At 41.5% G+C, this 25,992-nt stretch overlaps 1 protein-coding gene across 1 annotated transcript; it reads left to right on the forward strand.

Annotated features, from left to right (window-relative positions):
* Positions 1–1,705: 1,705 nt before the first annotated feature.
* PPP2CA (protein phosphatase 2 catalytic subunit alpha) lies at positions 1,706–25,003 on the forward strand. The gene is made up of 7 exons (XM_077824126.1): positions 1,706–2,035; positions 18,782–18,991; positions 21,045–21,218; positions 21,445–21,534; positions 22,015–22,176; positions 22,728–22,846; positions 24,266–25,003. The coding sequence occupies exons 1-7, from the start codon at positions 1,934–1,936 to the stop codon at positions 24,336–24,338; spliced, it is 930 nt and encodes a 309-aa protein (XP_077680252.1). The 5' UTR covers positions 1,706–1,933; the 3' UTR covers positions 24,339–25,003.
* Positions 25,004–25,992: the final 989 nt, after the last annotated feature.

A 25,992-nucleotide genomic window follows, 5' to 3' on the forward strand; every position in this document is an offset into this window, starting at 1 on the left:
TAGATTCTTACCTGAGAGTAAGGGGCACAATTTTGTTGCCAAATTAAAATGCGAATAACATCTTCATAACAAGCACTGTATATAATAGTACTAATGATTGAAGATGGCTCAAAGGCTTTTCAGAAGCTTTATTCTATGGTCTTATTCCCCTGATCATGGGTGAGGCTAAACTACTGGCAATTTCTTCTAAGTGGTTCCTACTAAAACCAATCTTGGTTTACACTTGGGCCATCAGCTCCTCATCCATCTGCAGACAGTGAGACACCTTGCTGATGATGGAAGCTACATCAATGGAGATATACAGTTGGAATAATATTCTCATTAAGGGCACATGAATCTGTGCAATCTTACCTTGAAGTGTTATAAAGGTGGTAGGAGAAGGGATAGAGTACTGAGCCAGGGGGGTCTCTGTAAGAGTGACTTTGCTAACAAGGACCATGTGCCCACCACAGCCCTCTGTGACTTCTCTACTAGAAATGAGTGGATCCAGCAAAGGGCAGACCATTCACTCCCGCGGGATCTCATACATGTCATTAACACTGTATGATCAACAGCATGAAATGCCCCAGCAAGGTCGAAGAGGATGAATGTAGAGACGGGCTTGGTCTCCTAGGCCAGGAGCAGGTCACTTTAGTCCTAGCTTTCCCTCTCCTAGACAAAAGGATGCTTTTCGCTACGTCTCCCTGGGCATGCTGACCCTTCCTTGTAAACTGAAAGCTTCATACCGCTTCCAGCTCATCAGCAACTTTACCCTTCTGTTGTGTCGTGGTGACTCATATCAGCTGCATACCTGATGCTCTCAGGAAAACCACATAGCTGATGACAGGTTTCAGAGCAGCAGCCGTGTTAGTCTGTATTCACAAAAAGAAAAGGAGGACTTGTGGCACCGCAGAGACTAACCAATTTATTTGCGCATAAGCTTTCGTGAGCTACAGCTCACTTCATCGGATGCATAAAAGTGGAAAATGCAGTGAGGAGATTTATATACACACAGACCATGAAAAAATGGGTGTTTATCACTTCAAAAGGTTTTCTCTCCCCCCCCACCCCGCTCTCCTGCTGGTAACAGCTTATCTGAAGTGATCGCTCTCCTTACAATGTGGATGATAATCAAGGTGGGCCATTTCCACCTTGCTATCCTACAGGCCAGGTGAGGAACAGACACCAACGTACGCGCTCCCTGGAGCGGCTGTGGAGGGAGTACCCTGCTGGGGGAGGGCGGAGTTGGGCCGGTTGCCTGGAGTCAGGGGCGGCACCCTCTCGCGAGGGACGCCTAACACCGCTCTAGTCTGGAGCCCGGACTCTGCGTCGGAGCCCGACTACACCGCCTCCAGCTGTACTGCGCATGCTCTGATCGTCTCCAGTCGCTCAGTTCAGGCACCTTCACCCGTCGCTTCGTTATGGGTGCTGCGCATGCGTCCCTCTGCTCTCCTCTTCCTTTTGCTCCAGCGGTGCACATGCGTCCTTCCATTCGTCCGCACCTCGCTGTGAGCATTGCGCATGCGCTAATCCTGACATCGCTACGGCGTTGAAGTAAGCATGCGCTGATATTTCGGGCTTCGTCCCTGTCCTACGATCATTATGCACGCGCTGTCTCTTTTCGGCCGGCCCCGCCCTCTCACTGTAGGTATCACGCATGCGCTGCCTTCCCGTCCACTTCTGTGCATGCGCTGCGTTACCCCTCCCCCTCCGAAATGAAAGCAGAGGAGGTGACGTCAGGGCGCGGCGGCCATTACACGGACGGGAGCGGAGAACGAGTGAACGCTGGAACCGCTGCCGGGAGCCGGACTCGAGCTGTGGAAGCTGCTAGCGCCTCCCGCCGCCGCGCCTCCCCTGTGTCCTGTGAGGCCGCGGCCGCTGCCTGGAGCGGATCGTAGGGGGTGGCGTGGCAGAGCCCAGCGGCAGGAGCCGGTGAGGAGAGCGAGCGGTCGGTATGGAGGAGAAGGTCTTCACCAAGGAGCTGGACCAGTGGGTGGAGCAGCTCAACGAGTGCAAGCAGCTGTCCGAGGGGCAGGTGAAGAGCCTCTGCGAGAAGGTAAGTGGAGGTGGGGGCCGGGAGGCAGGGAAGAGCGAACCTCTGCGGTGAGGCGAGACCTGGGAGAGGGAGTCTGGGCTGGGGGCGCGAAGCGGAGGGAGCGAGCAAATGGAGCGCCTCTGACCGGGTGAGGGGAAGGAGGGGGCTGGGGAACAGCTTGTGGGAGGGGAGGGGGAGGTTGGCCTCTCCGAGGGGCAGCTACGGGAGTCCCTGTGGAGCACGGCAGAGTCGGGGAAGCGGTGTTGGCCGGGGGGGCTCCGTGGATGAATTTCCTCCGGCGGGGCCGATGTTTTCTAGCGCCGCTGCGGCTGCCTGAAGCTGTCTCACCCCGCGGGGATAGCGGGTCCAGGAGCTCCGGGGCGGGCGGGCGCGGGGTATCCTCCTCCCGGGCAGCTCTGCGCCCCCTGTCGCTCCGCTCGGAGACTGACTCCTTCGGCTGCTCTTCGCGGCCGCCTAAAATGGCGCCTCTCGCCGTGATCCTCCGGGCGAAGAGACTCCTGTGTACATCAGCCATCCTCGGCGCTCAGGGTATTTCGCTCTCGGTGTCATCGCCTGCCTCTCATTGGCTCCGTGCTAGACGTACGAAGGCAAAAAATCCGTAAAAAATTTGCACGTCGGTCCAAACATTAGCCCTCTTCTCCCCAGTGCCCCAGCCCCACTTTCCATTTTAAAAACGTGTTTGAGCAATTCCAAAGATATTTCAATTGTATGCCCAGAAGATGGGAGCGTTGTGGCCATAAATTTGTGTCTTCTGGGTTATGATGCTAATCTCCAACCCATTCTGTAATTGTTGCCATGTTGGAGCACCTGGGAACAAGATGCCAGTCCCCTTGGGGCAGTTAATACATGTTTGTTTTTCTTGTAACAGTCTGTCAAAATAGCAGGAATTATAATGGAAGTGGAAATTTTATTTTAAGGTGGTAATGTAACTGTTCCCATCCCCCAAAAGTAATTTGAATTTGGGATTTTCTGACTCCTTCATTGCATTCATTTTTATTTTTAACTTCATTATGTGTTTGGAATGGCCTTTAAAATGTAGCTGGGAATTAGATTAATTTGAGGTATTGGTTTCTGTTTGTAGGAGTTTCTAAATTTTGTCTAAAGTAAACTTAAATTTAAGAAGTAACAAATTTACTTCTTGTTTTGTAACTGGAGTTGTTATGGGTGTTGAGGATTGGATGTTATAATCTATTTTGCAGGTTGTTCCTATGCTCATGGTTTTCATAAGTTTAGAAAAGCCCTGCAAAATTTACCTAGAGAATAATCATTTGATACTCTACTTTAAAACAAAACAAAACAAAAAAAAACCTAGTGGTTGGACAGGTACATTTTCATGACAGTTTTGTAAAGTTGTTAGAGGATGTACAATTTCTTGCTTTTTATTTCCCCTTCAAAGTGTGCATTAATGCCAGAAGGTGAAAAATTTATGCTAGTGCAAATTATTTTGGTTTTTCTTAAACCAGTCTATTTCAGTGCAGTGGCTTTCTGACGTGTTGTCACCAAAATCTTATATGTGTGCAAATACAGTAACTCCTCACTTAACGTTGTAGTTATGTTCCTGAAAAATGCAACTTTAAGTGAAATGATGTTAAACTAATCCAATTTTCCCATAAGATTGAATGTAAATGTGGGGGGTTAGGTTCCAAGGAAATTTTTGGGGGGCAGACAAAAAGCATTATATACTGAACTATACTGTGGTTGGGAGGTGCCCCTAGCTTACTCCACACAGGCACAGCCAACTGCAGATGGTGAGGCAGGCAAGGATGCTAGGAAGCATCTTTGGGCAGCGGCAGCTTCCCCCCAGAAGAACAGGCACCGACTTTGCTGGGGGATGCTCCAGGCCCACTTCTTCCCACCCCCACTCTACCTCCTCCCCGGAGCACACCGTGTCCCCGCTCTTCCCCCTCCCTCCCAGTGCTTCCTGAGGAGCAGTGGTGCTCCTTCCTCTCAAAGTCCTAAGCGCTGCCAAACAGCTGTTTGGCGGCAGGGGTAGTGCTGGGAGGGAGGAGGAGGAGGTGGCAGAGAAGAGGAACTTGTGCAATGCTCCCTTGTAAAGTCGCTGTTCTTCCGCAGAATTTTACAAGCAGTGGACAGAGCAGGCAGCCAAAGGACATTATAAGGGAACATTGCACAACTTTAAACGAGCATGTTCCCTAATGGAGCAGTGACGTAACTTCGAAACAATGTTAAGCGGGATGTTAAGTGAGGAGTTACTGTAGGTAACTCTTAAGTAAATGGAAACCTGTGCAATGGTAAGATCACTTGGAGCAATTAATGATGAGGCATTCTCATTCCTGGGTTTTAGAAACACTTTTTGTGTAGGTCACAGTACCCTCTGCTTTAATACCGACCTGCCTTTCACAAATGGCGTTCTAATTTTGAATACTGATCAAGTTATGTTGACTTACAATCAAAAAGTTTTTATGGCTTAGCATAAGGATGTGCATGTAATTCTAGTGTGGGGGAAATATTTGCGGAGTGTGAGAGACATCACTGATCACCTACTGTAAATACTCTTACTTTATCACTAATACTGAAGAACTACAGTGTGTTGTTTGAATCTGCTTCTTTCCAGAGAATTCTTTGTAATCTTGATAGTCACTGAAAAGAACTTTAATGTGCACTTGTCTATTAATGTACTGAGTCCAAACTTTACAACTGTGAAGTATTCCAACGCTTTAATTTTGTTCAAATAATGGCACATATTTAATTCTCTGAATTATAATGTTTCAAATAGGTAAAAAGACATATGTGCAAAAATTAATTTTAGTCATATGATGCTTGAACACAATATACTAATCTTTTTCTTAAATTAATCTTCCAAGTGATATATAAAGTGGTATCCTGGTAAGTGAGTTGATGCCTGTACCTATGCTTTAATACTTGTTAAAATAATGCATAATGTTTTACAAATACACAAGACTAGTTCCCTGCCACAGTGCGCTTTCAGTTAAATTAAACACCATGACAGTACCTGAGTTTATCCATCTTGCTGCCAAATGGAATCCACATCCCTGAGTTAAATGCCCAAGCTTCCCTGTATGATGCATGGGGAGAGCTAGGTGCCTAAGAATGGAATCCATAGAAGCCGGCAAGTTGAGCATAGAAATGCCATACCTCCCCCGGCATGAGTCCCACTCCTCAAAGGGAGTTATTTGCCGAACTCATTTTTGGGGCTCACAGCCATGAACTCTCTCCTAGAGTTAAACACCCTAAGCCAGGGGTGGGCAAACTACAGCCCTACAGCCATTTTAATCTGGCCCTTGATCTCCCACTGGGGAGTGGGGTCTGGGGCTTTCCCTGCTCTGGCGCTCCAGCCAGGGAGCAGGGATGGGGGGCTGCTCTGCGTGGCTCCCAGAAGCAGCGGCCTTTCCCCCCTCCTGCTCCTATGCACTGGGGCAGCCAGGGGACTGCATGCTGCCCCAGCAGCTCCCATTGGCCAGAAACCGCAGCCAGTGGGAGCTGCAGGGGCGGCACCTGCTGAAGGGGCAGTGTGTAGCAGAGCCACCTGGCTGCATAGGAGTGGGGGGGGCATGCTGCTTTTTCCGGGAGCCACTTGAGGTAGGCGCCACCCAGAGCCTTCACCCCTGAGTCCCAGCCCCCGTCCCAGTCCTGGTCCCCCTCCGAACCTCTCGGTCCCACCCTGGAGCACCCTTCTACACCCCAAACCCCTCATCGCTAGCCTGACCCCAGAACCTGCACCCCCAGCCTGGGCCCCAACCCCCTGCTTCAGCCCTGATCCCCCTCCTACCCTCTGAACCCCTCGGTCCCACCCTACTACACCCCAAACCCCCCAGCTCCACACCAGAGCCTGCACCCCCACCTGGAGCCCACACCCCCCCACTCAGCCTGGAGCCCCCTCCCGCACCCTGAACTCCTCATTTCTGGCCACACTCTGGAGCCTGCACCCCCAGCCAGAGACCTCTCCCACACCCCAACCCCAATTTCGTGAGCATTCATGGCCCACCATACAATTTCTATACCCAGATGTGGCCCTTGGGCCAAAAAGTTTGCTCACCCTTGCCCTTAGCCATTTCTTGCCTCCTCCCTCAAAAAAACAAACTGAGGAGGAGATGGTAGTGCCCCCTTATAACCTTTAGCCTGGTGGTTAGCGCCCTCACGATGTGGTGGACAATAGGTTCAGCTCTCCTTCTCATCTGATTTGTACCAGAGATTTGAACCTGTCTCCTGCCTCTCAGCAGAATGCCCTAGCCACTGGGCTAAGTGATATTCTGGGGTTGGTATTTCAGTATCTTCCATTGAAGCTGTTCCACTATAGATAAATTAAATATTAATTGGGCCGGAGAAAGTGACTATAGTTCAGTGGGTAGGCCATTCTCCTGTTGGGTGGGAGATATGGGTGCAAATCAGAGGAAGGAATTGAACTCAGGTCTCCCGCATCCTTGCAGAGTGCTATAACCACTTTTTTTAAAGGTTATATGGGGTGAGCACCATTATCTTTCTGTGGGGTTCTGTATGGGGCCTGATCCAGTAGATGTGCTTTAAGGCTAATTCTAATAATGCCTACTGGATTGGGCCCCTCAGGGAAGGTAGTGGTGGGAGAACACCTCCTTTAAGGTCCTGCTGGGGCTTTAGGCATGAGAGAGTCATCTGGAGTCAGGACTGAAGCAATATTTCCCTGTTTGCTGGTAGGTTTTTAGGTGCTGCTGGGACTTCACGAAAATAAACGTATGGACCTATGGTATTAGGCGGAGCTGCTGAATGGGTGTTTTGAGGATCTAAATTTTGGACTTAGGTGGCCAGAGTGGCAGTTAGATACATTATTTCTTCCTTTATGGATCTTTCCCACAGTGCTTATGTATAATGGTGATGAAATACCTCTTATACTGCTGGTAGGAAAGATGACATGCTCAAAAAGGTACTCAGTACATGTTGATGTAGTCCTGTTGGAAAAAATACTGTGTTAACATGCACTACGAATCTTTCAGAGTGCATCAGCAGGGCCTACATAAGTCAGGTAGAATTCTTCCATCAACCTAACGCTGTCTACATGGCTGGGGTTTGATTGGCTTAACTGTGTTGCTCAGGGGTGTGGATTTTCCCTATGTCTGAGTGACTTAGCTGGGTCTACCCAACTTTTTAGTATAGACCAGGCCCTACTGACTCTAAAGGTAGTTTCAGTGAGAGATTGGAGTGGAAATGAAGCTTCCTGGTGGTTCCAAGACATGAATAGAAGGCTGGAGAGGGAGGGAATAATTGAAAATTGAATGGGATTAAGGGAGGGTTTATTAACAAAATGGGATGCTTGAAAGTGGGAGCTGAATTAAATAATAATTTAATTATGTCCCTTTTAAAGGGGAATGGTAGTATTGACTATATAGTATGTTTTACAGACTTCTTTTAGTGCTGTGGTAAGAAAAATCAGTTTTAGAATGGATTCTTGTATATTTTGTCCATAGCTTATATCTGATAAGGATCTTCAGACTTTGAACTCTGCCATCCAAGAAGTTGTATGCATTGTAAGTTGGAGCTAGTGAAATAGAAATAAGCCTAAGAGTTCTGTTCTTTCCTTCTTCAGATCTCCTGGTTAAGAATACATGTCTGTTTGCATTATTCCATGCTGTAATATGATGACTCTAATCTAGTTGCTCCATTAATATACCACTTCATAGTATTGTGCCTGGTCATATGGCTGATGGTGACTATGCTATAACTTGGCAAAATGTCCACTGGATGTATGAAAGAAATAACTCCTTGAGTAGTACCAGCTTCAAAAAAAAAGTTTAACTTAAAAATACAACTTCAGTAATGAATGGTGATCAGATTTTTCAACAGTTGATATTTATTCTGAGATGAGTGGTTTCTTAGTGTATAACTGACACATTTTACAGATGTTGCTTTGCATAAGTATTCCATAGGCTTGAATTCTTAACAATATATTAAAAATTTGGACACATCACTTAAACCATAGGTTGTTGCTTTTTGGATGGCTATGCTGCTAATGTTAATTTTGATAACATTGCATTGGGTGAAAATTCCTTAATGTGTTTATGTATTGAGGGCAGTATAAATCCCCCATGATCAGGTTTAGACCAGCTCTTATGTGAGTATGCAATGAAGGGGAAAGCAAGGCATAAATTAAGTTCTGGAACATGAGCTGATTTTCATACTCCTTGGTGTCCACAGTGCGTTACTGGGAGAAGGGGCAATGGTCTGGTTGCCCCTGGCCTGTCGCAGACAAAGTATGCTGAAAAGAGATGTTGCAGGGGTGTGTTGTGTAGCTTCAGGAGGTGGGATGCCACCTTATAGATACATTAAGGGCTGAACTATAATACTATAGTTTCTAGAAACACCAGTCAGTATCTTGTTTATATGACAACTAGCACAAAATAGGTACGGTCCCTGCCCTGGAGATCTTACGGTTTATAATTTGGCTACTCTTTAGATTTTTTTTTTTAAGGGGGGAGTCCGTTATGTAGGAAAATCTTTTCTTAAAGGGTAGTTGTAACTGCTTTGTTCTACCTCTGTATTTCTGTTGCTAGCAAAAACTAGTAATGAATAGGTACAGTTAAACCAGTACTGAACATGGATTAACTGCAGGTGTGGCAAGAGCAAACCGCATTCAGCACTCTTTCAGAAACTTTGGTTCAAACCTGCTCTTACCATAGTTTCGGAAACAGTTTGGAACACTCTGTCCTTGGCTACACATCTACTTAACCCATGTTCAGCACTTGTCAGCAATAGATAACTTTCCTAGTGTAAACAGGTTTATAAAGCCATATGAACTCAATTGAACATACTTTTGTAATTAATGGCATAATTTACTTGTTACAAACTTTTTCATTGAGTCAACTCTTCATAGCAATCTAAATTTGAAACCTAATGTGTACTTCTAGTTTAGTTTCTGACACTATTTACAATTGAGAACAAACCTAGAAAGCAGGTAATTTATGCCCATTGTTAGACCTCTGAACTTGACTGTCCACTCAGCTTTAATTGAAGTGGTGGTGGTGTAGGTTGAAAGCACAATCCGTAGCAACAAAGTTTGCTTATGGATCCTGAGGGCTAATTTAATTTGATTCAGGAATGCCAGGCCACACATCTTGTATCTTAACTTTATGCAAAACTGGGTAGCTCATCAAATTGTCTGAGAGCTCTGTAAAAATGAGCTTGCTTTGTTTGAACTTACTGCAGACAGCTGAAAAACTGCACTAAAGGGGCAGCCGGGGATTCCTTAGTGTAGGTGGCAAGCCAGCTTTACATTCTTTCCCTTCTTGTGGGGCTCACTACAAGAGCACACCTTGAGCTTTGGAAGCTTGGGAGAGTCTGTTTAGCTATTGCAAGAGAAATGGAAAAGGTGATTGAGCGCTATCCTTGCCTCTGCTCCCTTGAGCTTGGTACAGCTGAGGACTGAGTCATTGATGTGGAGGGCATACTGTCACAGCTTGCACTTTTAAATAACTGTTGGTGCTTTGTGGAAACCATTTGATAATTAAAAATGTCCTGCTTTATTCGGCACTGGTGAGGCCTCAGATGGAGTACTGTATCACTGTGTCCAGTTCTGGGTGCCTCACTTTAAGAAAGATCTGGACAAATTGGCAAGAGTCCAGAGGAGAGTGCGCGCGCGCACACACACACACACACACACACAAAATTAAAGGTTTAGAAAACCTGATCTGTGAGGACAGGTTTAAAAAAAGTGGGCATGTTTAGTCTTGAGAAAAAGCCTATGGGGGTACCTGATAAGTCTTCAAATATTGTATAGGCTCTTATAAAGAGGACGGTGATCATGTTCTCAATGTCCGCTGAAGGTAGGCAGTAGGACATAAATCTGCTTAATCTGCAGCAAGGGAGATTGAGGGTAGATGCTAGGAAAAGCTTTCTAACTGTAAGGGTATTTAAGTTCTGGGAGTTTTACAAACTGGTTGGACAAACATCTGTTAGAGGTGGTCTTGGTTTACTTGGTCCTGCCTCAGTCCAGGGCTGGATTTGATGATTTTTCGAGATCCCTTCCAGCTCTGTATTCCTATGATTAAACACTTTTTTACGAAAACTATCTTTTCACTCTTTAAAGTAATCTTAGTTCTTATGAAAAGTAGTGGTTGCTAATATAATGCTGAAATCCTATATCCACAAAACAGGTATGTGACAGCCAGCAGCAGTGTTGGCTTACCCACAATGTCCTTGCCATGTACTTCAACCCTGATCTTGGGTGTGAGTTATTGTGCTTCAAGCATTTAACAGGCAGGACTAACTGCTGATTCCAGTGGTCATATTACCAAATCAGTGTTCTGCTGAGAACTAACCTTAGGGCTCATCTACATATGACAGTTGCACTGGTTGAACTAAAGGTTTGACTTTTAACTAGTAAAATTGTGTGGAAATGCTTATTCTGATTTACTTAAGGTGAATTAGGAATTGGTTTAAGATAAATAAAAATAAGCCATCTTAAACTGAAAAAAGCATCCATGCAGAGGTTTGCAGTGATTTAACTAAATGTTTAAAAGTCGACTTAAGTTGAAGCAATATAACACTTTCATGTAGACAAGACCTGAATAGTTGGCTTCATGTACTACCAATCTGTTTTTGAACCAGTCATCTAAGGATGAAGGGGTTGTTTACTTAATTACCTGAGCCATCCATTCTATTGTGACTCTTGTGTTAAGATTTCATAAACTTGAGTTCAAGGATGGGGAAAAGCAGCATGACCTTTGCATGGTGGAAAATATAGTGACAGTTGCTTCAGAGGAGCCTGTTCTATTGACATTTCTGGACAGGTCAGCTGTTGATGTTAAGGGAATGTGTTTCTCCCCACCCCCACCCAAAGTCTTTAATTTAGTCTAGTAACTAAAATGAATATTTTAGCAGGATGATGATGTTTCTGTGATTTCCAGAAGGGGAGGAGACAGAAATACATTAAAACTATTTGCAACCTGGATTAAATCTATTGCTTGGAGTTAAAAATAAAGGATGGAGAGTGCTTTGGCAGAATTGAGCTTGAAAGCACTGTAGAAGCTTTTTTCTTTCAGAGGGGGAAAGTCTTCCAAAGCATGAGGAGTGAAAAATAAATTGCCTACCTATATTGTAGAGTATATTCGCTTGATTTTATTTTCTAGTTAACTTCCTTATGAATGAGTTGTTTGTTAACCTTGCTTCTATCAGTGCAGTCAGGTTGGTTTAGTCGCGCCCTCTGTTACTCAAGCAAGTAGCAATCTGTGGGCAGGGAAGTGTTTGTATCCTTCAAGATTGAGGATTGCTACTCACTTCAGGCAGCTCTATATTTTGTTACCGTGCCTTCAGTTGGAATGGTCAGCCTCTGGGTAAAGCTTTTGAACTCCAGTAGTGGTTCAGTTTACTCACATTTAAAGTTAACCTACTATCCATATCCTTTTTACAGCTTTTGTTTTTGTTTTCACCCTAACAATAAAACCATAGGTTGCATGTAACTGTTTTGATCCTCTTCGGCACCTTTCTCCATGTCCCTGGCAATCATTAAAAGAAAGGGCAGCAAGTACACTGTATGGCTGTACTGTGTATCGATAGCATGTGTATTGAAGGGCCAGGCTTGCATTGTTTCATTAAGCCCTAAATATTCACCATAGCTGGAACTGAGAACATCTGGAAGTTCAGGAAGCTCACAATATCAAGGAGAGGCCAGAACAGAGTATTTTCAGTTCCAAGTAGTAGCCTGGCCAAATTGCTATTCCTCCCTCTGGATGGGCATCTACTTCCAACTTAAAAGCTAAAATATGAACTAAAAGGCAAAAACCCCCAGGGGAGAGCCTTATCTCTTGATCTGACTCCTGCACATATCCACAACTTTCTCATCAGCAGTTTCTAAGGTTCAACATAGGTCACAATTGGCTTGTTAGGCTAAATGGCAGAAGAGGCCAACATCTGCATTCTAAGAATGTTCATAGAAGTGCAATTTTTTCAACGGACTCAGGTATTTATTATGTAGTCAAAAGATCCTCACAGCTTTTAAAATTCCCCTGATTGAAACTTACTCTTCCTTTCTCCTTTCCCACCCCCTGTGCTGAAACGTACAAATAAGGAATCTTTGCACACAAAGAAAAGAAATAATGTCTATCAGTGAATGGCCTTGCTTGGAATTGTGGTCTAGTACCAGGACCTGAAGCTGTGAGCCAAGGCCAGTCTTTATTCCATTCAGCTGATCATTTTGGCTTTAGTCATATCCTGTGTAGCCAGTCTAGGGGAGGAAGTTGGAGGAATGGGTGGTGTCTTCAGCCTGGTCAGAGCATCCTCTTTCCTGGTGACTGAAAACAGCACATTATAGAAGAGCTGTTACTGCTGAAACCAGTCTCCATCTTGCAAGACATGCCAGTTTAACATGCTGGGGGCATCCAGGGGAGCAAAAGCAGCTCAAAGATTTGGTCTCCTAAAGGAGAAAAAAAACAAATATGCTAAACTGCTACACATGGAACAGGCCTACAGAGGAAATATCTTATTACTACTCAATGTATGCAACTTGGGGTTTGTGCTTGCATGAGTAGCTCTGACTTCTGTGCAAAGATTGGGTATGCATGTTGACTTGAAATCATGTCTGTTAGGGATCTAAGAGGCTGTGATTTCTTCAGAATAAGATGATGTATGCAGATCATTTTAAATAAAACTTAACATCCAAGCTCCTAGTTGATGTTTCTGTTACCTGTTGTTTCTTCGTGGCGTACACTGTGCTGTATGGGGTTTTTTGGGTTTTCTGCATCTACAAAATTCAAAGTAGTTCCTGCATTATTCTGTTTCATATTTGTATTGGGCATTTAGTCTTCAAGTTTCTCAGAGCAGGGATCCTATTTTGTCTGCAACGTTTGAGCTGTTGTAAAGTGCTACACTTACTAAATGATATTATAACTGATCAAATGCATTGGCTAGGAACTTCTGACTGGAAAACCATGAAAGGACCTGAAGAAGGAAATCCAGGAATGATTGAAAAATGATTGTGCCTGACTGGAGCACTCTGGCAGTGTAAAAAGGCTGAAAAACAGGTGAATCTAGGGGAATTCTCAAATGGCCAGAAAAGAGAAGCTCTGCTGGAGCAAGGCTGATATACACCTATGTCAAATTCATGTGGCCCCAGCATAGAGAGGTGGTAAATGGGGCAAAGCTGGAATGCAGTGTGCCCCAGCTACGCCCAGCTGATGTATTTTTAGAGGAGCTCCTGGGTGTTTTGGACTTTGGCAGGGCTATATCTGCTGAGAATCAGGAAGCTGTAAGAAATGCATGCCAGTATGTATACATACACATGATCCTTCCACACCCATGTCTGTTGCATCAAGTAGAAATTCTGTGCACCAAAGAATGTGGGCCACAGCCTATGACTCTTGCTAAGTGAAACTATCTAGCCGCTTTTTAATAGCGGTGGCAGGTGCAGTTGACCCATCTTAAAACCAAATTGACTATTGGTAATAGTTACTGAAGGTCAGTAGACCCATAATTTGCTCTGTGCCTTAAAAAGATGACCTCCAACAAAATATTTGCACTGTGTATTTAAAATGATTTTTTTTGCAGAAAAGTGATCTGTATTCAAAAGCAAATCTAAAGAATAGTACTTCATATTTTTGTCTTCTTCCTAGGTACTGAGAGCTCATTACAAACTGCATAGGGTAGGGTGAGCAATAATCCAATAGTGTGTTGTTAAAAAATACCATGTTAAATTTTCCTCTGATTATACTTGTACTACAGCATGTTGCAAACCAAATTCCTATTTTTGACTAAACCAATTTGGAGTCTCTTCCATTTGTAGTCTGAGGGCTTACTCTGTCATTGTCAAATTGCTTTTGAGAAAACTGGCTGGGTAAGCAGACAACTCAAATGCCAATTGTAAATGAACTTTAGTCACAGTATGACTAATCTGAAGTGTATTTGATAAGTGCTGCTTATGTCTTGAGCTTTTGGATTGCCCTGCTGAGTAAAACGGGTGGAATTCTCCATTAACAGCCTACATTACATCATGTTTTGGTGACTTCTCCCTCTGCCTCTTCTCTTTAAAGTGGAAATACAAATATTTTCTGTAGCAGTGTACTTCTGTCCAAGACTATTGCTTCAGCATAGGTTTTTCATAAAATCTGTGTTCATCTTGAAATCTTTAATTCTTTTCATATTCTTGAAATCTGTACCTCTGTGTTGTGGCTTTAAGACTGGAAAACATAGCTATTGTTAAAAAAGTATGGGTATGTGCTCTTAAGATTAAACAAATATGGGTCTTTGAAAAGCTGACTAAGGGTGAGTTTAATATTTGAAAGTGATTTTTATCTCATAAAGATAGGGACAACAAAGAGGTATGTGCAACTTTGATGTAAAGTGATGTTAACCTTGGATGAAAAGTTCTTAGCAGGATCTTCTTTGTAGCACTTGTGCTATTTTTGCATAAAACTGCTTACACATTCTATTACAGCTGAAATTATTCCTAAGGACATTTAGTGGCAAATTTGTGCACCTTAACACATTTTTGTTCTTACAATGTTAACTTTAAACTCTAGTCAGGAAAAGAGATGTTTAACATAATGGTGAAGGTAATGTTTTTGAGAGTGAGATTAGCAAGGCTTGATGGAAATATGCTCTCTTTTTAATGAAGAAATCCAGTTAGTAGAGAGACACCATAGGGAGTGTTTGAACTAATAACATTCTCAATACTCAAATTAACAATTGTGACAACTTCCTTGAGTTTGATCCTATGTTTGTTGTGCATGATTATGCATAATCAGTTACTTTTGGAAAAGACAAGTGAGCCACTTCTGAATGAAAATTTTTTTGTCATCATATTAAACATTTCATATTAAAGAACTGAATTAAATATGAAAACAATATTTGGCAACTAGCATTTTTGAAACATTGACTAAAATCTGTGCTCTGAGTTAAAGTAACTTAAGCCAGAATTCTGTCCTAAAGTTCCCATACCAGTAAGTAGCCACCGCCAGCCTTGTGTGACTTCAGTCTTGGACACAGCATGAGTAGATGCCACCAGCTGACCCAGGTTTCTCTTATGTCAGTTTGAATGTCTGCAAACTGGATTAATTTCATGATATGGACGTGTTATATTCTAAGGACAAAGAATTCTGTCCCTCAGGTGAGCTTTGTGTATTCCGGGATACCTATCACCTTTTTTGCCTTTAACTACTTTTCGGGTTTAGATGAGGTCTGGTGAGTTAGATCTTCCTTTAATATTTAGTTAAAGTTTAATCCTCTCTGGCATTGCTTTGTTTAAAACTCTGTTTTATAGGTAATCAGCTGGATGGTGACTAACCTGAAATGTTATCTCAATGTTCCTGGATATTATCCAGTCTAGCAGCTATGGTAACAATGTGGAAACTTGGATACACAGAAGCATATTTCATATCAATGTTTCTGAATATAAACAGTACATTAAATGAAGGTTGTTGACTTGAGAAAATGTCTCTAGTTCCCTAAACTTTAAATCTAATGCTCTTTAAATGGACACAAATTAGTTCTACCTACCATGCTTTCAGAAGACTTCTTTGTGCTTGACAAAATAAAGTAAACTGGCACATGGGTCTAGATTGTCAGATTTTCTGTAGGTGAGCTATTAGAGTTGAAACAGACTGTTCACGGACAACTTAAAGTATAAACTAATATCATTATATTTATATTTTAAGTAATCCGTGAACAGAGTTGAAACAGAGCTGGTGTACAGATATGTCACTGCTAGTTAGGCTATTCTTGTAAGCCTATTTATTGTTTCAGAACTGTAAAGCAAGATACAGATTGGTCATTGTAGCGCTACATTTCTGATTAGTTGTAGTGATGCATCATATTAAATAAGTATATTGGAGCTACAGAAGTTAAACTGAAATATCAGGGAGGTCTTTTGTAGAGAAGTATCTTGTTAAATGTGCTCCTGTTTATATTGCACATATCCCCTTGGCTTGGGAAGTAAAAAAAAAAATTTTGGCATATATCCTGTGCCCAAAATGAGGACAAACTATGACAGCTGGCAGCAAGATCTGATTAAACTAATGCAAGGAATTGAATGCTTTAAAATGATTTTCTATGCTGTATTTTACTACTTTTCATATGAACTGATGTCTTCTTGTATGAAGCCTTTATGTAGGGCATACAAATGGCAGACCTAATACCTATGATACTGACATAACATTCTGTTCCTCCTAGTTTCCATACAGTAATGCTGCTTTTTTAAATTTTATTTTATTATTTTTGATGGAGAAGGAATCATTCCTTTATTTCACTGTGGGGTATTGCTTGACATCCTTTCCCCTAAGAGATCAGAGTAATGCATTTCTATTTAAGTAGTCTCCACTGTGGAAAGAGTTGGGTTTTCCCCTCACAACCAGGAAGGAAAAATAGAATTCTGGGTCATATTTTTTTTAAATTTTAGGTCTGTAGCCAAGAATCTTTGTCCTGTGCAGTACATTAGATCTAAATTATAAAGCGGAGAACCTAGATCTACCTTCATCTGTCTTTATTGCCACTGAGTAATTGAATGTGGAGGTTTTGGAGGGGGGATCTGAAAATTGTTTAACATATTTACACACTGCACAAAATTTAAAAGAATACTGTGTCAAGAGAGTAGGATATTGTTTTCTATGATGCTCAGAAAAGTTTGGGGGTGGCTTTAGTTTTTGGTATTGGCAAAGGGATGCATTTCTTTTTGGGGGGGACAAAAAGGGTAGAGATTACTTTAAAGTTAGAGAGGGTTATGAATTTATCTGCTAAGCCCAGCAACCATTAACACCAAGTAGCTGCCCCAGTCTCCCACAGCATCCAACAATGATTGATTAAGCTTAATGTTTCTGCTAAATGATGAGTAATAAAGTAACTGACAATTACAGTATGAATATTTTAGTGTATCTGCACTAACCCATTGAGATAAATAGATAGTTTGTGTTTCTCTGAGCTATTGTTCTAGGCTGTCTGTGGACATTGCTCTGCACCATGTAAAGGTCTCCAGTGGCACACTTACTTGCATGATGTCAGTCTTAATATTTCACAGGAGTCAATTGAAAACTTCTCCTTTGATCATTGTAGTGGTATACGTAGTGATTGAGTGGGATGACGCCAATGATGTTACATGACAGGGAATCACTTTTCAGAATCTTCTTTTGAGCTCGTGACTTAAATTGGAAATTAAGCCAGAGATAAGTCTTTGATTCCCGTTTCCCCTAGTTGTAAGTAATATTGGGATTGATTAAATCAATCCGTTATCACAAATTTGGTGTGTTTCCGTAAACTACTTTTAAAAACTAAAGTATTACATTTTGCAGAACATGTTAGAGTATATTTCTAGTTAGAAATCTTTCTAAATGCAAAAAAAAATTGTTCTTGAATCTGCAGGCAGTCTGAAACAATGATGTATTACCCATTTATGTTGATATATCTCTGAAACCCGATAATGACATCAGAAATGTTAGAGAGCTTTTTCATGGCTCATGATCTCTGTAGAAAAAGGTGGTGTGTTTTACCCAGTATCTGGATTTGTTTAGAAAGACGTCTGACAGGAAAATGGTTGCAAATTGTAAAGGTTGAACCAATTGACTTTTTTCAAATATTTGATTTTATGTCTTCAACATAGGAGTACAGGAGGATGTGGAAGTAGCTTAATTCTAAATGCATTGGAAGATCTGTGGGATGAATAAAATCTTGGGTATAGCGGAACCATTTTTACTTAAATATTAGAGTGAATAGTTTTGTGTTCAGTGAATTTATTCTAAATTCCTTGATATCCATAAAGATTTTTCCAAATTAGACACAACTTAGATTTTCAGTGGCCATAGTATGGTAGCCTTGTTGTGAGAAATAGTGTTAATATGATATGCTTTTAACTTGACCCACGTTTTATTTCTTTAGAAAGCCACCAACCTTCCCACTTCTAGGGTAGTACTAAAATAAAACTGCTTTTTTTTAAAATTGCCAAAGCATTCCAAGAAGGTTAAAGTCGATAATAAACAGTGCATTAATTCACTAGTGCAGGGGTTCTCAAACTTCATTGTACCGTGACCCACTTCTGACAACAAAAATTACTATATGACCACGGGAGGAGGGACAAAGCCTGAGCATCACTGCCCCGGTGAGGAGTCCAAAGCAGAAGCCCAAGGGCTTCCACCCCAGGGAGGTGACCTATAACTTGAGACCCGCCACCCAGGGCTGAAGCGCGGGCTTCAGCTTTCGGCCTGGGCTCCAGCACGTCTAAGCCAGCCTGGCAACCCCATTAAAATGGGGTCACGACCCACTTTTGGGGTCATGACCCAGAGCTTGAGAACTGTTACACTAGTGACATTGTCTTCACGGGGGCAGAATACATGAGCTACTTACCAGTGCGAATCAATACTGAACAATTTGAAAGCAACAAGGGAAGAATACCGTCTCAGAATCTTGAAATTACACTGCATGTTAGGCAGAATCCAGACTCCTTGATACTAGACCAGTAATAGCAGTGATAATGCTGCTATACTTGTAAAAGGTGCTATGGTATAGTAGGACCAATTAGTTTTCAGGCATAAACTGCTGGAACAGGCTTAATGTCTGCTTTCAAACCCCCTCTCCCACCCCCCACAACAACACAGTATTAAGCAGAATGACATACTTTGAGTTGAGTTATTTTAAAACTACTTTAAAAATAGTAAAGCAAGAATATGCACTTAACAAAATATGTGGGGTAAGACAGATCAGCCTGGAAAAGGCCTCGCAAAAGTACTTGAAGGGAGCATACAGTAAATGATCTGGGAATGGTAGAGCAGAGCTTTAATATCATGGCTGTTTGTAGACAATTTCTTAACTATTCTATTCCAGGCTAAAGAAATTTTGACAAAAGAATCCAATGTACAAGAAGTGCGATGTCCGGTCACAGTCTGTGGAGATGTCCACGGGCAATTTCACGACCTCATGGAACTCTTCAGAATTGGAGGCAAATCACCAGACACAAATTACTTGTTTATGGGGGACTATGTTGACAGAGGATATTACTCAGTTGAAACAGTCACACTGCTTGTAGCTCTTAAGGTAACATTTCCCCCCCTCAAGTTTATTCTGTATTTATGACTATATTTAACTTACTAAAACTGTTTTTATAATGTATACTTTTTGTACTCTCTACATCTAACACTCCTGATAGATGTTACCTCTGTTTTATAGATGTAGAAACTGACACTGACTAAATGACTTTCTTAAAACCACAGTTTGTCACCAGCAGAGCTGGAACTCCTGAATCCCAGTTCTTTGCTCAGACTAGACTATTCTGCCTCAGCAAAAGTTGTGATTTCTAAGAATATTTTCTTGAAAACCAGTGCTGTATTAATTAACTAGAGTAACTTGCACTTCATGTTTGAAAGGGTTGGTTTTATAATTGTCAGTTTTCTCAAGTGTGTGGGTCTTGCACTGCTGGGCAAAGGCTGGGGGATGAATTAAGAGGGTTGGAGAGACTATCTACAGGTAGAGGAGAAAACTTGGTGTTTCAGGCCTGACTAAAGTATCTTTAGGCTCTCCCTTTTAAGTTTAATAAAAAGAAAAGGAGTACTTGTGGCACCTTAGAGACTAACAAATTTATTTGAGCTAAACTTTCGTGAGTTTCGGTTCACTTCATCGGATGCATTCAGTGGAAAATACAGTGGGGAGATTTATATACATAGAGAACATGAAACAATGGGTGTTACCATACGCACTGTATTGAGAGTGATCACTTAAGATGAGCTATTACCAGCAGGAAAGCCGGGGGGGGGGTCACGCTCACAGATCTTGGGAGACAGGCCAGTCCTTGCTTACAGACAGCCCCCCAACCTGAAGCAAATACTCACCAGCAATCACACACCACACAACAGAACTACTAACCCAGGAACCTATGCTTGCAACAAAGCCCATTGCCAACTGTGTCCACATATGTATTCAGGGGATACCATCATAGGGCCTAATCACATCAGCTCACTATCAGAGGCTCATTCACCTGCACATCTACCAATGTGGTATATGCCATCATGTGCCAGCAATACCTCTCTGCCATGTACATTAGCCAAACTGGACAGTCTCTACGTAAAAGAATAAATGGACACAAATCGGACGTCAAGAATGATAACATTCAAAAACCAGTTGGAGAACGCTTCAGTCTCTCTGGTCACTCGATTACAGACCTAAAAGTTGCAATTCTTCAACAAAAAAACTTCAAAACCAGACTCCAGCGAGAGACTGCTGAATTGGAATTAATTTGCAAACTGGATACAATTAACTTAGGCTTGAATAGAGACTGAGAGTGGATGGGTCATTACACAAAGTAAAACTATTTCCCCATGTTTATTTTCCCCTGCCTCCCCCCCTCCTCAGACGTTCTTGTCAACTGCTGGAAATGGCCCACCTTGATTATAACTACAAAAGGTGTTGTCCCCATCTCTTCCCCCCCCCTCCACCCCCCCGCGCTCTCCTGCTGGTGATAGCTCACCTTAAGTGATCACTCTGGTTACAGTGTGTATGGTAACACCCATTGTTTCATGTTCGCTGTGTATATAAATCTCCCCACTGTATTTTCCACTGAATGCATCCGATGAAGTGAGCTGTAGCTCACGAAAGGTTATGCTCAGATAAATTGGTTAGTCTCTAAGGTGCCACAAGTAGTCCTTTTTCTTTTTGCGAATACAGACTAACACGGCTGCTACTCTGAAACTTTTAAAGTTTAATGAGTCAGGGTTAAACTAATTGGTTATAAATCTTCTGAAAATAGTATACTAAACTGAAAGCTACTAGGAGAAAGCAACTGAGAGCAGATAAAAGCTTATGTGAAATCCATGAATGGTAGTGGCCACAGACCTTATCTCAGCTCAGTTTGGGCCCATAGTAGGTCTTTGGCAGCTCAAGGTCTTTTATTAATACATCTTCTGCTTAAATGTTTTTACTCTTAGCTTTCTGCAGATTACGTCTGAAGAAATAGAGCTGGTCTACATAACTCTCTTCTGTTGGGCATTTAATGAAAAATATAATCTAGCCCTGTTCTCCCTTGGTTCTGACTTTTTTTTTTTTTTTAAGGGAGGGAGTGATACTTGATAGTCATAATAAATGCTTTGTGTTGTAGGTCCGTTACCGTGAACGCATCACAATTCTTCGGGGGAACCATGAAAGCAGGCAGATAACACAAGTATATGGTTTCTACGATGAATGTTTAAGGAAATATGGAAATGCAAATGTTTGGAAGTACTTCACAGACCTTTTTGACTATCTTCCTCTAACTGCCTTGGTGGATGGTCAGGTATGTTGAAATTAGTCAGACAGTTTTTAAAAAAAACTGGGTTTTTTGTTTCTTTTAAGAGTTGCTTTTAAGAGGTGTAGAGTCGAGATTAAATCTCAGAGCTCTTTCCTTACTGCTCATTTCTCTGTTGCAGTCTTGCTGCCTATTATATTTTACTAGCATGTTTATTAATATAAAATACTCGCAAATCAATTGGATGATTCTAACAGATGTACAACTCTTCCAGATCTTTTGCCTACATGGTGGCCTCTCACCATCCATAGATACACTGGATCACATCAGAGCACTTGATCGCCTGCAAGAAGTGCCCCACGAGGTATTGATAGATCTATTATCAAAATGTGCTGTTTGGACACAAGTCTTTCCATTTCAGCATACTTTCTTTATATCCTTGTGTACTTATATAAACAGTTCAAGAATGAAGTTCATGACAGACGCATGTGTATTCATAGTGTGACGATGTCTGTGTCCCTGCAGACTGTCTGAAGGAAGGTAGTGGTACGCATACATTATTCTTGCCTGTGGTTTAGAGAATAAATTGGAGAAGGAGATCATACTACCATGCTGTCATAGCAAGCCCTTTTAATCTGAGGTCTCCAGTCTCCTCTTAGAGCAATTCCATTCCTCACGAAGATTCTTCACTTACTGTAATCAGTTGTCAGGGTTTCCCAAGTGTCAACTATGCTGTTAGTACATTTAAGTGAACACTTGAGTCTGATAGATATACACACAGATAGATAGCTATCCCCCATAGGTCATATGGCTGAAAACTCATGACTTTAAAAATGTGTTACAGGGTCCGATGTGTGATTTGCTGTGGTCAGATCCAGATGATCGTGGTGGTTGGGGCATTTCTCCTCGTGGTGCCGGTTATACATTTGGGCAAGATATTTCAGAAACTTTTAATCATGCCAATGGCCTTACGTTGGTTTCAAGAGCGCATCAGCTGGTAATGGAGGTAAGTATTGTGCAGTTTTGTTTTAAATACCCACAATTTGAGCAGTTGATACTTAGATGCCATTATCCTAGTGCTTCTGTTTCAGAATGGGCTTCTATGGCAATACGCCGTCTTCCTCCGATAGGAGAAAGTAAAGACACCCAGAAGCTTCATCCTGAAATTGGAAGAGCATTAAACTTCTGTGTAATAGTTAATGTATCTAAAGTCAAATGCATTGCAACTACTAATCTTCTGCCTTGCTTTTGAGAATTCATTGCAGTTTTACAAAATTAAGATTTTTGCAGTTGACCTGAGTAAATGTCACACAATAAAATCAATTACCTATTTGTCTGTTGTTGCTGAATCTGTATTGATTAACTACTACTTCTGATTCCTCACTGCTTAGATTTTAATGTCCTTAGATGTTCTACCTAGAAGGGTTCAATGAGCCATAATCTGTGAACCACTGAGACTGTCTAGTTCTTACAGCTGCATACAGAGAGAAAAAACAATGGATGTTTGAAGGACACCTTAATAAAGACTTATTTGATTTTTGTATTTTCCCTCTTTAGGGGTACAACTGGTGCCATGATCGGAATGTAGTAACAATTTTCAGTGCTCCAAACTATTGTTACCGTTGTGGCAACCAGGCTGCAATCATGGAACTTGATGATACCCTAAAATACTCCTTGTAAGTATTTATATATCAGATTCTCATTAAGCAATGTAGTTAAGAAAACAGTTGTAAAAACAGATCCCTTTATATTGCTGTGGGGGAGAGGAGTATGGTAACTGTTAAGACTAATATCAAATGCCAAATCTAAAAAGGGCATAGTGAATGGTGGCTGTCCAGGCATCAAGTAGAGTTAATTCTTAACTGCAATTCTGAAACTCTTTAAAGATTAAATTAAACTTCAGTAGCTCTACAGAGCTGTGCAAATAGAAAGCACTTATATGAATGTTGAATATTAAGACTAGATAATTTGAATGTGGAAGGAGAAGGATTGTTAAACACTGATTCCAGAAGTTACATTTCAGACATGACTGAATTAAACACTTCATATTGCAGCCTCTCTCTCTAAAAAACGTGACTTGATATTTACTATTTTAAACTATTTTTTTTGTTTTGGTTTTTGGAATATTAGCCCTTTTTCTTATAAAGCTGTCATTGAAGCTCAGCTCAGATCTCTTCTCTGATAGTTCTAAATTCAGAAAGTATATTTCTTCCAATGTTTGCCCCACATCAGAGGTTATTAGAGTTCTTCATACATTTGATTTCTGTAGGGTGGGGTTATACATTGAAAGCATTTAGTTATAACAGTGGTTTTCAACCCGGGTCTGTGGACTATATATCAGGGGTCTGCAAAAGGTGACTCTGACAGTAAAGCTTCAGATCCAAGAAGAGGCATTCCAGTTTTCTGCTCAATCAAAAGTATGTGAATACCCCCACTTACAGGTCAAAATCCAGAAGTGGGTGGCGGTACCAGAGAAGCCCACAGTTTAGCGCCCTTCCTCATGTTGCATCAAATGCCGTGCTGAGCATACGCAACATTTATAGTTCAGTTCTGTTCAGTAAGTCTAAGACTTCCATGGTAGGGATCTGTGAACCATAGGTTGAATTTCCAACCTCTGTTCAAAATTTATTAGGGGTCCCCAAAATGAAAAAATGTTGAAAAGCACTGAATGCTTGGAATATGAAAGACAAGTGAGAACCTGGAAGTGTGGCATACTGCAGCAATGATGTTGGTACCTTGTAGACTTCCTAAATGCACCCTGGTTTGTGGGTATTGTAGAGAATACATTTTAGTGGCAGCCTTGGATTTTTTTCACCAGTCCTCAGTTCATATTGACTGTAGAAAAAAGCTATGGGCTTCCATTTAAGCTGTGGGCTCCAACTTTGGGTTTAATATTGAAGAAAAGGGTATTTGAATATAATGTAAAAACACTTCAGAAGACCTTCATAGCTTGAATAAGCAATTCTTTAAGAAACACACACCACCAGTCCCAGAATTCTTATGGGGAAGACAGCTAATCTGGTATACATATGGTAATTATGAATTCAAGTCAACAAAATCTGTAGCAATTTGAATAAAAACGTGTTTTCTTTCAGCTTGCAGTTTGATCCAGCACCACGCAGAGGTGAACCACACGTTACTCGTCGCACCCCAGACTACTTCCTGTAAAGATTTTACACTTGTACAGTATTGCCATGAACCATATGTTGACCTAAAGGAAATGGGAAGAGCAACAGTAACTCCAAAGTGTCAGAAAATATTTAACATTCAAACTCGTTTTCACATGGACCAAAAGATGTGCCATAATAAAATACAAAGCCTCTTGTCAACAACCGTGACCACTTTAGAATGAACCAGTTCATTGCATGCTGAAGCAACATTGTCGGTCAAGAAACCCGTTTCTGGCATAGCACTATTTGTAGTTACTTTTGCTTTCTCTGAGAGACTGCAAATATTAAGATGTAGACATTAACACCTCGTGAATACATTTAACTTTCCATTTAGCTATAGCTTTATTCAGCATGACTGTAGATAAGGATAGCAGCAAACAATCATTGAAGCTTAATGAACATTTTTAAAATAAGTACCAAGCCCGCCTCTTATTTGTGTTCTGAATCTGTTCTGATTTGTTTTTTCAGGGAATACTGTTTAATTTAATTGTATTGATTTTTGTCTCACTCATTTTTTCCCTCCCCATTCTGCCTCCTTCATTGTCCCTTGTAATTGTCCAAGCATAGTGAGTTATTTTGAACAGAACTGTTTTTTTTCCTGTAAAATGATGTTACTGCAGGAGAGCACTGCAGTGTTTTTTCATAATAAACTTGTGAACTAAGTATCTCAGGTCAACTCTGTGCTGGTTTTCGTAAAAGGTTATTAGCATGATGTGTTTTAAGTAGCATCAGGGTAGAAGCATGTTCTGCAGTGCTCTTTAATCCATAAATAGAGAGGGGTTATTGAGCCATGCTTTAGTTCAATATGTCAGTTTTTTGGGGGGTTTTTTTGCTTTGCAGTTTAATAGAGATTTTTACAAGTAGCTTGTACTCTGAATTGCTTTTGCTCTCCTTCCTGTCCCATGTTTGTAAACACTGGTCTATGGAGTGAACTTGCTACCTGATCTTAACTGACAACATTCCCTGCTGTCTCACCAGTCCTTCCTTATTACATAAATAGGCATGTTGGATTTTCTGTTTCAAGGAGGTGCAAGGCAGCCTGTGCAGAAGCATGTGAACAGAGCAGGTAACTTGGTGACATTCTATCTGCAAATACACAAAAGCAGCTCTCACGTAAAGTCAATGGGTGCTGTATAAATAGATCTAAGCACAGAATCTGAACTAAAATAGTTTTTTTGCTTTTCTCCCTTTGCATAGTCATCCAGATCTTTCTCTAAGGCCTTTCTGTAGTTTCTCTGCATAATCTGTCCTGATTTTAATTACTTGGAAAACCAAGGAGAATGTAATGTGTGTTTCAAGATTCCATGAACATGTTAGAATTGGTCTTCATAATGGGGTGGTTTAATTGAAAATTGGTGAGCTACATGGCATCATTAACCATTTAAAAAACTTGTTCAAAAGATTCCAAAGGAAGAAGTGCTTGCCTATTTAAAAATGTAAATATCACTATTAAGTTACCTTCCTACAAGTTTGACAAATACAAGCAATTGGACAGTTGTTTTACTTAGCACCAGAGAAACTGACAATTCCCATAAACAAAACTTAGATTAATTTTGAAGCTGAGTTGTCACTTGCTTTGGCAGAGTAAGTAATGTAAGAAATGAGCTGCAAACCACATTTAAGGTGGTAGGAATTACCTTGTGTTTCAGTTA

This window comes from Eretmochelys imbricata, chromosome 8, assembly GCF_965152235.1.
Source record: "Eretmochelys imbricata isolate rEreImb1 chromosome 8, rEreImb1.hap1, whole genome shotgun sequence".
In the NCBI taxonomy this organism is placed as follows: domain Eukaryota; kingdom Metazoa; phylum Chordata; order Testudines; family Cheloniidae; genus Eretmochelys; species Eretmochelys imbricata.